This window comes from Salmo salar, chromosome 15 (assembly GCF_965601325.2).
Source record: "Salmo salar chromosome 15, fSalSal1, whole genome shotgun sequence".
Classification (NCBI taxonomy): Eukaryota; Metazoa; Chordata; class Actinopteri; order Salmoniformes; family Salmonidae; genus Salmo; species Salmo salar.
Window position 1 is genome coordinate 97,178,578 of NC_138305.1, and position 12,854 is coordinate 97,191,431.

General features: G+C 47.5%; 1 protein-coding gene across 1 annotated transcript; it reads right to left on the reverse strand.

The window, feature by feature from the left end:
• Positions 1 to 9,541: 9,541 nt before the first annotated feature.
• On the reverse strand, positions 9,542 to 12,715 carry igfbp6 (IGF binding protein 6). Its single transcript, NM_001123650.1, has 4 exons — positions 12,385 to 12,715; positions 11,297 to 11,331; positions 10,224 to 10,343; positions 9,542 to 9,655 (listed from the first exon to the last, which is right to left on the reverse strand). The coding sequence occupies exons 1-4, from the start codon at positions 12,713 to 12,715 to the stop codon at positions 9,542 to 9,544; spliced, it is 600 nt and encodes a 199-aa protein (NP_001117122.1).
• Between the last annotated feature and the right edge of the window lie 139 nt (positions 12,716 to 12,854).

The following is a 12,854-nucleotide window of genomic DNA, read 5'->3' on the forward strand; positions in this document are numbered from 1 at the left end:
TAAGGGGACGACAAGCGGATAAGAGGCAATCTATAATTCCGATTAAGACGTTAATGAGCGAGCTAGGTCGGACGTAGTCAATATAACTATTTGATCAGCACTTTTGAAATGTACAGCAACAGAATTCAGAACATGGGCCGTTCTTACAGTGTTCTCCCTGTACACCAAGTCAGAACTGTAGGATAAATAAAGTGGGCATATAAGCAGACAATGAAAGCTCTTACAATATTCAATGATTACATTTCTGAAAACAGGTTATAGGCTACATGTGCACCACCAAGTCAGAACAGTTGGCAACATTAAGAGGGGAACAAAAATCAGATTATTAGGGCGAGGCACATGGGCTACTAACAGCTTACTACACAACATACACTTAGTATTACTTTCTTAGCTACAGTATACATATCTCCCTGGTATATTACATAATTTATGCAGCAGCATACAATACATTTTTGGACTCACCTTGTTGTACTGTGCTAACTTGAACAGGAAGGCGGCGCGGTGGTCCTTCGTGGGCAAATTTTGTCATCAAGCTTTGTCATCAAAGTCTGGCATTCTCTGGATTGATGGTGCTTTCAAGACAAATGGGAACTAAAGGTCTAATCATGAACAAGGTCGAATCATAATGACGTCAGTGATCTTCAGGTCGTGGCTCTAGAAAGAGGCCTGAGTTCCCGACTTACAATTCCGAGTTGGAAGACCGTTCAAAACATATTTTCCCAGTCAGAGCTCATTTTTTCCTGAGTTCCCAGTTGTCTTGAACTCACTGAAGACAGATTTCACAGTTCTGAGTTAACATTTGTTTTGAGCGGATTGACAGCATGGCCAATGTTGAATTTGATAATTTTAAGCTTGCAAAAGAGAACCTTAAACTGAGAATTGGGACCACACACCCACTCCACTGTATAGCAGGCTAGTGATTGCTTTGCTTTGCAATTAGCCACTGAATCAGTGCTTTGCAATTAGCCACTGATTCCTTCCAAACCACTCATTGTTGAATTTGCGATTTCCAACTTGTTGTGTAATGTTTATGTCCAATGGCCGATAAGCACCGATTCATTTTATCTATAATTTCTCTTCATTATTTCTCTTCATATGACAAGGATTAAAAAGGATTGCCAGTAGATTGTCTACTTGATTCATGATGATGACTGCTAGCTAAGATTTTGAAAGTATGATGTTGACATGATCAGTCCAATCAAAGCTACTGTAGATATAATGTGATTTGACGTCATTTTATCTGTGGCCAATGACTTTGGCCTTCTTGGATGGGCACTTCTAATGTAACTCAATGGCAGTGTCAAGGATTCTAGGAGTGGTGGTTGGAGTCAGGCGCAGAGAGCAGAGGTAAAGTATATCGTCTTTATTTTCTCCGGCACAAAACAGTCACGCCAAAACAGAAGGGCGCGTAATAATAATGACCAACCCAAAACACAGGGCAAAACGGTCCGGAGAGAAAAATAAGACGTCAGCCAGCACATCCAAAATACAAACAGCGAAATAAATATATTCCCACGGTACAAAAAGCAAGGGGCGCAGCCCGGTAAATCTTCTGACTAAACCTGTCAGTAAAAATGTAACAATCACGGCCCACCGTCCTGAGTGGACAATAAACAATCCCGCACAACACCCCAACTGAAAACACACACTAAATAAGGCCCCACTAATGACAGACACAAAACAGGTGCGGAACAGACAGACAAAACCAAAAGACACAGAAAAAACGATCGGTGGCAGCTAATAGGCCGGCGACGACGACCGCCGAGCGCCGCCCGACCGAGGAGGGGCGCCACTTTCGTTGGATCCTGTGACAGTACCCCTCCCCTGACGCCGGCGTCGGGGACGGCCAAGAGGGCGAGGTGTCGGCCAATAAGGTCGGCGACGGTGGAAATCCAGCAGCATAGGGGGGTCCAGAACGTCCGCCGCCGGAACCCAGCACCTCTCCTCCGGACCGTACCCCTCCCAGTCCACGAGGTACTGCAGGCCCCCTACCCGACGTCGGGAGTCCAGGATGGCTCGGACTGTGTACGCCGGGACCCCCCCGATGTCCAGGGGGGCGGGGGGACCTCCAGCACCTCATTGTCCTGCAGCGGACCAGCTACCACCGGCCTGAGGAGAGACACATGAAACGAGGGGTTAATGCGGTAATACGAAGGGAGTTGTAACCTGTAACACACCTCGTTTATCCTCCTCAGGACATTGAACGGCCCCACAAACCGCGGACCCAACTTCCGGCAGGGCAGGCGGAGAGGCAGGTTCCGGGTCGAGAGCCAGACTCTATCCCCCGGGTTAAACACGGGGGCGTCACTGCGGTGGCGGTCAGCGCTCTCCTTGTGACGTTCGCTAGCCCTCCTTAAACATTCCTGGACCGCGTTCCAGGTCTCCTTAGAGCGCTTGACCCATGCCTCCACCACAGGAGCCTCTGTCTGGCTCTGTTGCCATGGCACCAGGACCGGCTGATACCCCAGCACCACCTGGAAGGGTGACAGGTTAGTGGGGGAGTGGCGCTGAGAGTTCTGGGCCATCTCGGCCCATGGCACGAACTGCGCCCACTCCCCTGGCCGGTCCCGGCAATACGACTGCAGGAACCTGCCCACATCCTGGTTAATGCGCTCTACCTGCCCATTACTCTCGGGGTGGAACCCCGAGGTCAGGCTGACCGAGACCCCCAGCCTCTCCATAAACGATTTCCACACCCTGGACGTAAACTGGGGACCCCGATCAGATACGATGTCCTCGGGCACCCCATAGTGCCGGAAGACGTGGGTGAACAGGGCCTCCGCGGTCTGCAGGGCCGTAGGAAGACCGGGCAAAGGGAGCAGACGGCAGGACTTAGAGAACCTGTCCACAACGACCAGGATCGCCGTGTTCCCCTGAGACGGCGGGAGATCCGTAAGGAAATCCACCGAGAGGTGAGTCCAGGGCCGTTGTGGAACGGGGAGGGGCTGTAATTTCCCTCGAGGTAGGTGCCTAGGAGCCTTACACTGAGCGCACACCGAACAGGAAGAGACATAATGCCGAACATCCTCAGCCAAGGTGGGCCACCAGTACCTTCCCTTCAGGCCCCGCACTGTCCGTTCCACCCCAGGATGACCCGAGGAGGGTAGAGTATGGGACCATCGGATCAGGCGATCGCGAACACCAAGCGGAACGTATTTCAGACCCATGGGACACTGCGGTGGAGTGGGTTCTGACCGACCCGCCCGCTCGATGTCCGCATCCACCTCCCATACCACCGGTGCCACCAGACAGGAGGCGGGAAGTATGGGAGTAGGATCGATGGTCCGCTCCTCGGTGTCGTAGAGACGCGACAGTGTGTCAGCCTTCCGGTTCCGGGAACCTGGAATGTATGAGAGGGTAAAGTTAAACCTCGTAAAAAACATGGCCCACCTTGCCTGACGGGGATTAAGTCTCCTCGCTGCCCGAATATACTCCAGGTTACGGTGGTCGGTCCAGATGAGAAAAGGGTGACGTGCCCCCTCAAGCCAATGTCTCCACACCGTCAAAGCCCTGACCACGGCTAACAGCTCCCGGTCCCCCACATCATAGTTGCGCTCCGCCGGGCTCAGCTTCTTAGAAAAGAACGCACATGGGCGGAGCTTCGGAGGAACGCCCGAGCGCTGCGATAGCACAGCTCCTACCCCAGCCTCGGACGCGTCCACCTCCACTATGAATGGCAAAGAGGGGTCCGGATGCGCCAGGACAGGTGCATTGGTAAACAGAACCTTCAGACGATGGAAGGCTCTGTCCGCCTCTGCTGACCATCGTAGCCGCACCGGCCCCCCCTTCATCAGTGAGGTAATGGGACCTGCCACCTGGCCAAAACCCCGGATAAACCGCCGATAATAATTAGCGAACCCCAAGAACCGCTGCACCTCCTTCACAGTGGCTGGGGTTGGCCAATTACGCACAGCCGTCACGCGGTCACACTCTACCTCCACCCCCGAGGTGGAAATGCGATATCCTAGAAATGAGACGGCACATTTGAAGAACTCACATTTCTCAGCCTTGACGTATAGGTTATGCTCCAGCAGCCACCCAAGCACTTTACGCACCAGGGACACATGCTCGGCGCGTGTGGCGGAGCAGATCAGGATGTCATCGATGTACACCACCACACCCTGCCCGAGCATGTCCCTAAGGACCTCGTCCACAAAGGATGGAAGACAGCGGGAGCATTCTTTAACCCATACGGCATGACGAGGTACTCATAATGGCCCGATGTGGTACTAAATGCGGTTTTCCACTCGTCTCCATCTCGGATACGCACCAGGTTATACGCACTCCTGAGATCCAATTTCGTGAAGAAGCGCGCCCCGTGAAATGACTCCACTGCCGTAGCAATGAGAGGTAGCGGGTAACTGAAACCCACTGTGATAGCATTTAGACCTCTATAGTCAATGCACGGGCGCAGACCTCCCTCCTTCTTCTTCACAAAAAAGAAGCTCGAGGAGACGGGGGACTTAGAGGGCCGAATGTATCCCTGTCTCAAGGACTCAGTGACGTATGTATCCATAGCCACTGTCTCCCCCTGAGACAGAGGATACACGTGACTCCTAGGAAGAACCGCGTCGGCCTGGAGGTTTATCGCACAATCCCCTCGTCGATGGAGGGGTAATAGAGTCGCCTTCGTCTTACTGAAAGCGATAGCCAAATCGGCATACTCTGAGGGAATGTGCACGGTGGAGACTTGGTCTGGACTCTCCACCGTAGTCGCATCGATGGAAACTCCTATGCACCTACCTGAGCACTCCCTCGACCACCCCGTCAGAGCCCTCTGCCCCCACGAAATCTGGGGGTTGTGTGTGGCTAGCCAGGGGATTCCCAGTACCACCGGAAACGCTGGGGAGTCAATGAGGAACAGGCTGATACGCTCCTCATGACCCCCCCACGTCTGCATCACCAGTGGCACGGTGACCTCCCCTACTTGTCCTGACCCTAGCGGTCGACTATCTAGGGCGTGCACGGGGAAGGGGTGGTCCAGCTGAATCAGGGGAATCCCTAACCTCTTAGCTAACCCACCGTCCATAAAACTCCCAGATGCACCTGAATCGACTAGCGCCTTGTACTGGAAGTGAGGGGGAAAATTAGGAAAACAAACGGAGGTGTACAAGTGGTCGACAGGGGGCTCTGGGTGTGGCTGGTGCGGACTCACCTGGGGGGTCGAAGTAGTGCTCTGCCTGCCCTCCGAACTCCCGGAGGGACCTCTCCAGCACCGGTCCACAGTGTGGTCCTCTGCGCCCACATCGGGTGCAGGAGAGACCCCCCCTCCGGTCCTCCTCGATGCAGCCCCCCCTATCTCCATAGGCTGTGGAGCGGGAGGACTGGGAGGCGGAACGAACAGGCCCCGACTGGAACGTCCCCGGGCAGCCAGCAGGTTGTCCAATCTAATGGACAAATCCACCAGTTGGTCCAGAGTGGAGGTGTTGTCCCTACAAGCCAGCTCCCGGCGGACGTCCTCACGAAGGCTGCACCTATAGTGGTCTATCAGGGCCCGCTCGTTCCACCCCGATCCAGCGGCGAGAGTCCGGAATTCCAATGCGAAAACCTGAGCGCTCCTCGTCTCCTGTCTCAAATGGAATAGTTGCTCACCCGCCGCCCTGCCCTCCGGGGGATGATCGAAAACCGCCCGGAAGCGGCGGGTGAACTCAGGGTAGTCACCCCGGGCCGAGTCTGGACCATCCCAGACCGCATTGGCCCATTCCAGGGCTCGACCCGTGAGACACGAGACGAGGACGCTCACCCTCTCTTCGTCGGAGGGAGGGGGGCGGACGGACGGTCGCCAGGTACAGTTCTAGTTGGAGCAGGAACCCCTTGCACCCAGCGGCCGTCCCATCGAACTCCCTGGGCGGTGAAATCCGGATCCCACCGGCACCCGCTTCAGTGGGTGTGGGTAGGGGCGCAGGGTGAGGGACCGGAGCTGGTCTGGCTGGGGAGGCACCTCTCTCCCAGCTCTCCATCCGGGCCAACACCTGATCCATGGCCGAGCCTAGGCGGTGGAGGAGGCCGGCATGTTGGGAGACCTGCTCAGCCATGGATGGCGCTTCTGCTCCTGCTGACTCCATAGGTGATGGTGCGGGATTCTGTCATGGATTCTAGGAGTGTTGGTTGGAGTCAGGCGCAGAGAGCAGAGGTAAAGTATATCGTCTTTATTTTCTCCGGCACAAAACGGTCACGCCAAAACAGAAGGGCGCGTAATAATAATGACCAACCCAAAACACAGGGCAAAACGGTCCGGAGAGAAAAATAAGACGTCAGCCAGCACATCCAAAATACAAACAGCGAAATAAATATATTCCCACGGCACAAAAAGCAAGGGGCGCAGCCCGGTAAATCTTCTGACTAAACCTGTCAGTAAAAATATAACAATCACGGCCCACCGTCCTGAGTGGACAATAAACAATCCCGCACAACACCCCAACTGAAAACACACACTAAATAAGGCCCCACTAATGACAGACACAAAACAGGTGCGGAACAGACAGACAAAACCAAAAGACACAGAAACAACGATCGGTGGCAGCTAATAGGCCGGCGACGATGACCGCTGAGCGCCGCCCGACCGAGGAGGGGCGCCACTTTCGTTGGATCCTGTGACAGGCAGCATCCGAGGGTCTTGAATTTTTGAGCTCTACCCTTAGATTTGGCAGTGATGTAGACTCCCCATGAGTGACAGAACACTGAGCCAATCACGCCGTAACTAGAGAACATTACCAACCCCTATGCTCCGTATTTTCCGCTGGCTGCCCCACCACCACAGAAAGCACTGAGCTAGGTTGAAACACCTGCATTTTGGAGCTGCCTTACTCAAGAATGCAAAAAAGAGACCATGTTGGTATGGAGGCTTTATTAAGTCACTGTCCCTAATGATGGGTCGCCACTGACACCACCTATGGCTAAATTAGATTGAAGAGATTTTTTGGGGTTGAAATGATGTGGAAACAACGTTGATTCAACCACTATGTGCCCAGTGGAGACGTGTGCATCCCAAATAACACCATTCCCTATTTAGTGCACTACTTTTGACCAGGGCAGAATATATAGTGCACTAGGGAATAGGGTGCCATTTGAGACGCAGACCCTCCTCTCGGTTAGCACTTCTGACATAACATCTCTCATATGCCTTGGCCACTAATAACTAAAGCATTGCACCAGCATTGCTCTTAAGTAATATGACACGAAGGGGTGTGGTATATGGCCAATATACCATGGCTAAGAGCTGTTCTTATGCACAACGCGGAGTGACTGGATACAGCCGTTAGCCTAGGTATATTAGCCATATACCACAAACCCCCGAGGTGTCTTATTGCTATTATAAACTGATTACCAATGTAATTATAACAGTAAAAGGTCATTTTTTTGTCATACCTGTGGTATATACGATCTGATATACCACAACTTTCAACCAATCAACATTCAGGGCTCGAACCACCCGGTTCATAATAGAGGATATACCACAAGCAATGTTAATGGCATAGCATTTTGATACTTCTTCCATCTGAGCACATTTTAAATTGTTGATTCTGTGCACAGAGAAAGTAGCTATAGGATGTCTCCTATATTCAGTCTCCTACAAATAGCAAATGTAACCACCCTAGATACAGAAGCAGGACATGTGGTGTGATTTAACAAAGGACGCTGCTTACTTTCCTGCATCATCTTCTGCAAGACCTGCATTTCTAATTATTTTGCATGGACAAATTGGATATTCTATGCTGTTTCCTTGGAAACAGGCATGTGTCCTTGTGTACTGTAAGTGCCAGAGCAAATGGTCCTTTGTATCCCCTAGACATGGTAGAAAACCTCCATCATACTGATGCCTATTCATTCTATTAATTCCTAACCTGTTGATTTATTTGTAACTTAATCTGGATGTACAGTAATTAGATCTTATTGGAGAGACAGTTATTAGATCTTAATTTCAACAGAAAACAAATACTTGAAATCATGGCCATGATTTTAAATCAACTCTGACATAAGAGAACAAAGTGGCTAGCCAAGTAGCTATGCTGTGCTACATTTAGCTGCTACACATGTGTGGGGCTTCAGACTGTGACTATGACTAAGCACCTTTGTAAAATGAATGCGATCCAATCCCACTACAGCTACTGCACTGGTGGAGCTCACAAATAAAACACACCATAATGCTCTTTGTTATATTAATATATGTATTTATTTATTGTTGTCCAGTTTGATATCATTATATTTTATTTGAGCTCTTACAGGCCCCCTGTGCATGGACCTAGCATCACAGCAAAGAGATTGGCACAACAAGATTGGTGAGAAATAGACATCATCTAATCACACAGTTTATCACAATTTAACGTTTTTTTTGTGAGGACTGGGGAAAGACAATTAAGTAACTGTAACATATTTAAACTTCATTTACGAAAATGAGCATTGTAATAGGATGTGCCAAAAGCAAAACATTACCATGATACATTCCAATATTAAATGGTCAAAGTATAAATAAAATAGAAATCTTGAAGTAAAAAATCATAACAGTTGAATTGCTCAGATGTGTGTGGTGAATTTTGCTATGAGGGTGCTACTGCCGGCAAAGCACAATGTTGTCCCTAGCAATGAAATAAAATAACCTCTGTTTAAAAAAAATAAAAAAAAACAGCTGACAATATAAAAATACATGGCATTGTAGTTCATTAAATAAACCAACAATTTATATATAAAATATTATATTGATGTATATAAAAATATGCTTAACAACGTCTTGAAAAGCGTAACAGCCATAAGCGTTTTTTGTCTGCCACTTCAGAACACACTGTCAACCACAAAAATCCCAAATATGTACAAACAATCAGCTTTCAGAACAGTCGGAACGTCATTTCAACAACAACGGACTGTTTCACATCACTATTTTTCTGACGCGATTATAGGATAAGTGTAAAATTCAAGCAGTACTACATATTCCAAAATAAATTAAATAGAAAAGGAATATTCTTATATTGTATTAATTAAATATCATAATGTCAGTGTATCTTTGGAGAGAGGATGGTGACGTAGACATGTTTTCAGACATTGTGCCACACCAACACCAGCGTAACAGTATTTCAGCCTACTGAGTCAATAACAAACACAGGCACTGTCAGCTATCCTATAAAACAGAACATCTACAACGAACGGACGAAGCCAGGACAAGAGCCAGGGAATTCATTATGGAGAAATACAGCTGAGATATCAGTTAGTTGAGGCAGTGAGTAACAAAGTGGTAATGTGAGCTAGGTAAGCTATAGCACATTGTCACACTGAATGATTCAGAGGACTGGTATTGTAGCTGCAAACTGTTGAACATTAAGCTGGATATTGCTACTGTAGTACTGTAGGTATGTGTCTTTGTTTAGATGTTTCTTGACTAGAGAACTGTAACCTAATTTTGGGTAATTTCCATAGGAAGTGGTTAATCCCTGGTTTCTCCTGTCGAGGCAGTGTCTAGCACAAGCTAAAGCCACCCCCTCTCCATATCCTGCTCCTCCTCCTCCTATTCCCCTCCTCTAGGCTCAAAGTTTTGGGACAGAGACCTCCCTCAATCTCCATCGCATGGTAAAGTGCCGTCTTCGCTGGCACGTGAGGACAAGGCAGTACCCAGCTCGTCCACACACCAACAGAGGCCACGCTGTATACCCTTGGAGGAACGACACTGTGTTGTGTGAGAGGAGAGAGAATGATATGTCATCATACCACAGAACTATTGTCTGCATGTCCACAGCCCAGAGGACCTGAAAGAAAAGTCTTCTTTATCCAGAGCCTCTGGCCGTGGAGACATTTTTGGGCTGAACTGAATAGAGAGATAGCATGCAACTAAATAGAGAGATAGCATGCAACTAAATAGAGAGATAGCATGCAACTAAATAGAGGGATAGCATGCAACTAAATAGAGGGATAGCATGCAACTAAATATAGGGATAGCATGCAACTAAATAGAGAGATAGAATGCAACTAAATAGAGGGATAGCATGCAACGAAATAGAGGGATAGCATGCAACTAAATAGAGGGATAGCATGCAACTAAATAGAGAGATAGCATGCAATTAAATAGAGGGATAGCATGCAATTACATAGAGAGATAGAATGCAATTAAATAGAGCGATAGTATGCAATTAAATAGAGGGATAGCATGCAACTCTGGATCGCATAAACACATACACAGCCAAATATACATACACAGTCAAATATTCACGTCAGCAAACATGTTGCTCTGTATCTACCTGCTTTTTCCTGTAAAAGCCCAGAGTGTCACAATTGGGGATATAGATGTCACGATCAGACAGGAAGATAGTGAGCTCAACACCACGCAGAACACTATTGAGCAGCTTACGGCAGGGTGCCTAAACAGAACAAGGATACATTGATAAATACGATAACTGCACATTGATAAATACAGTAACTATACATTGGTCAATACGGTAACTACACATTGGTCAATACGGTAACTACAGATTGATAAATACAGTAACTACACATAGATAAATAAAGTAACTACACAAGCAGAAATGCTTATTAAATGACAGAAAATGCAGAGAACCCTTAAGTAGCCTATTGAAGTAGCTACAACATGTGTGGATATCATAGTACATGTATGTCAGGGATGCAGCATGAAGCCAGAAGCTAAACATATTATATGTTACATAATACCATGTCATTATATAATATTGTTAGACAAAGGCTGTTCCTTTTCAGGTCACTGAGACAGTGGTTTGAAGCAACTGTGACTATATATATACAGTACAGTGCATTCGGGAAAGTATTCATAAAATTTCTAAAACCTGTTTTTGCTTTGACATTATGGGGTATTGTGTGTAGATTGGTGAGGGAAAAAAACAATTACATTTTAGAATAAGGCTGTAACGTAACAAAATGTGGAAAAATGTAAGGGGTCTGAATACTTTCCGAATGCACTGTATTTGTTAAATTGTAGAAACAAATTGTGTGTTGTGTTTGTGTTTTATCGCAGATCAACCTCTTCTTGTAAAGGGAAAAATCCAAGGCCACCACAGTCGAGTCTAAACTTGGCTGATTCACATCATGGCCTATTAGTTCTGCCACGCAGCTGCATACACATCATGCCCCATATGGCTGCAGAATGCTGTCACTGTATCACCCAGATACACAGCAGCTTCAGTAATAACTAACTCTCCCGGGCTCCTTCCATCATACAGTATCTATCTGTATGAATATGAACACATTATGTAATCAGCTATGCATATTTTCTCACATTTAAGCAAGTGTGGGTAAGTGTATGTAGAAATCATTATTATCTTCATACTTGGATAAAACATACCTTTTCTATTTCACCACTATGTGAAGGATGTGGACCTATAGGAGAGAGCAGCATATTAACAATAATACATTAAATCTGGCCATTATTAGGAAACTTAACCCATCTCTGATATCATTATATAAGTTAGAAGTATTTTATTTCAAGCTGTTGCAAGACATGAATCATCAAGCATATACTGGATACCGATGTATATTTCCCATGAGTATAGTTCCTGTAGAATGTCCTTACTAAGGGATCGCAGTGGCTTAGTCTGAACAGTAGGTGGAGAGCTTGCAATGAATAGCAGCATAATCTGAATGTGGGTGACAGCGTGACACCTCATTCTGTGCTGTCAAGAAAATGCACACGCACAGATCACAACCTCTCTTTGAAATGCATGTACAGTACCATACACATCACATGTATCATGAGGCATACCTACACACACACACACAAACACACATACTTACACACACTCACACACACACACATACTTACACCAGCTACTACGTACTAATATGCCTAAACAGAGCCTCACAAGTGTCTGTTCATCATAGTGTAGCCTAAATTCAATTTATTCCATGACTGATGATATGCTGCTCAAGGCAACGTTTGAGACTTCTAGTTCCAAAGTCCCTCAAATTAGATTTTGGTCACAAGTAGGATTGCAAAATTCTGGGAACTTTCAATAAATTCCATGGTTTCCTGAAATCCCGGTTGGAAATTAGGAAACCTCCAACCAGGATTCTGGAAAACCAGGGAATTTATGGAAAGTTCCCGGAATTGTGCAACCCTAGTCACATGACTCCAGAGGCACTGCAGCATAGAAATCAAGACCATGCAGCCCTTTCAAATCCATGTTTAGTGCTTGTCATGCATCTAACATTAAATGTCATACTCATATGATAATACAGTACTAGCATTTCTATTTGGTGCACGCCAACGTCACATACAATATTCACACTGATGATGAGAGATTGTGTCCTACTACGTACTACTACAGCTACCCCCTTAATAAACTAATCTGTAGTATAATTGCCCTAACACACACAACACAAAGCTGAATTGAATACTATTAGACGTGCTGGTGGTTTGTGTCTCAGTCTTACCTGTGGGGTGGGGCCTCTCCGTGGGACTGGTCCTGCTGTGCTTGGTGCAGAAGCCCCTGCCCTGCAACAGAGCCTGGAGAGGGCTGTGTTCCTGAGGAAGAGGCACGCAGCGCAGCCCCTTGGCACAGTTCATGGTGTACACACCACAGGGCTCTCCCTGGGCCAACATTGATGTACCGCCTGCCTGCCCAATATGGTCGCGGGGGCCCCGACCTGGTTCTTTACACGAGAGACAACCCTTGTAGGGTCCCAAACGGTTAGCTAGAGTCGAACATCCGCAGTGAGCAATCAACAACAAGATAATAGTTGTTAAGTTAGAAAGGAGAGGCATTTTCTGTCCAGGTCTCAGGTTCAGCTCCACACTCTCTCTTTCTCCCTCTCTTTCTCAGTCAAATGTGGCTAATGCTATTTCTTCTCTGTTGTTTCTCCGTCTTCTTTCCGTCTCTTCAGCTTTGCTTGGTGCTTAGCCG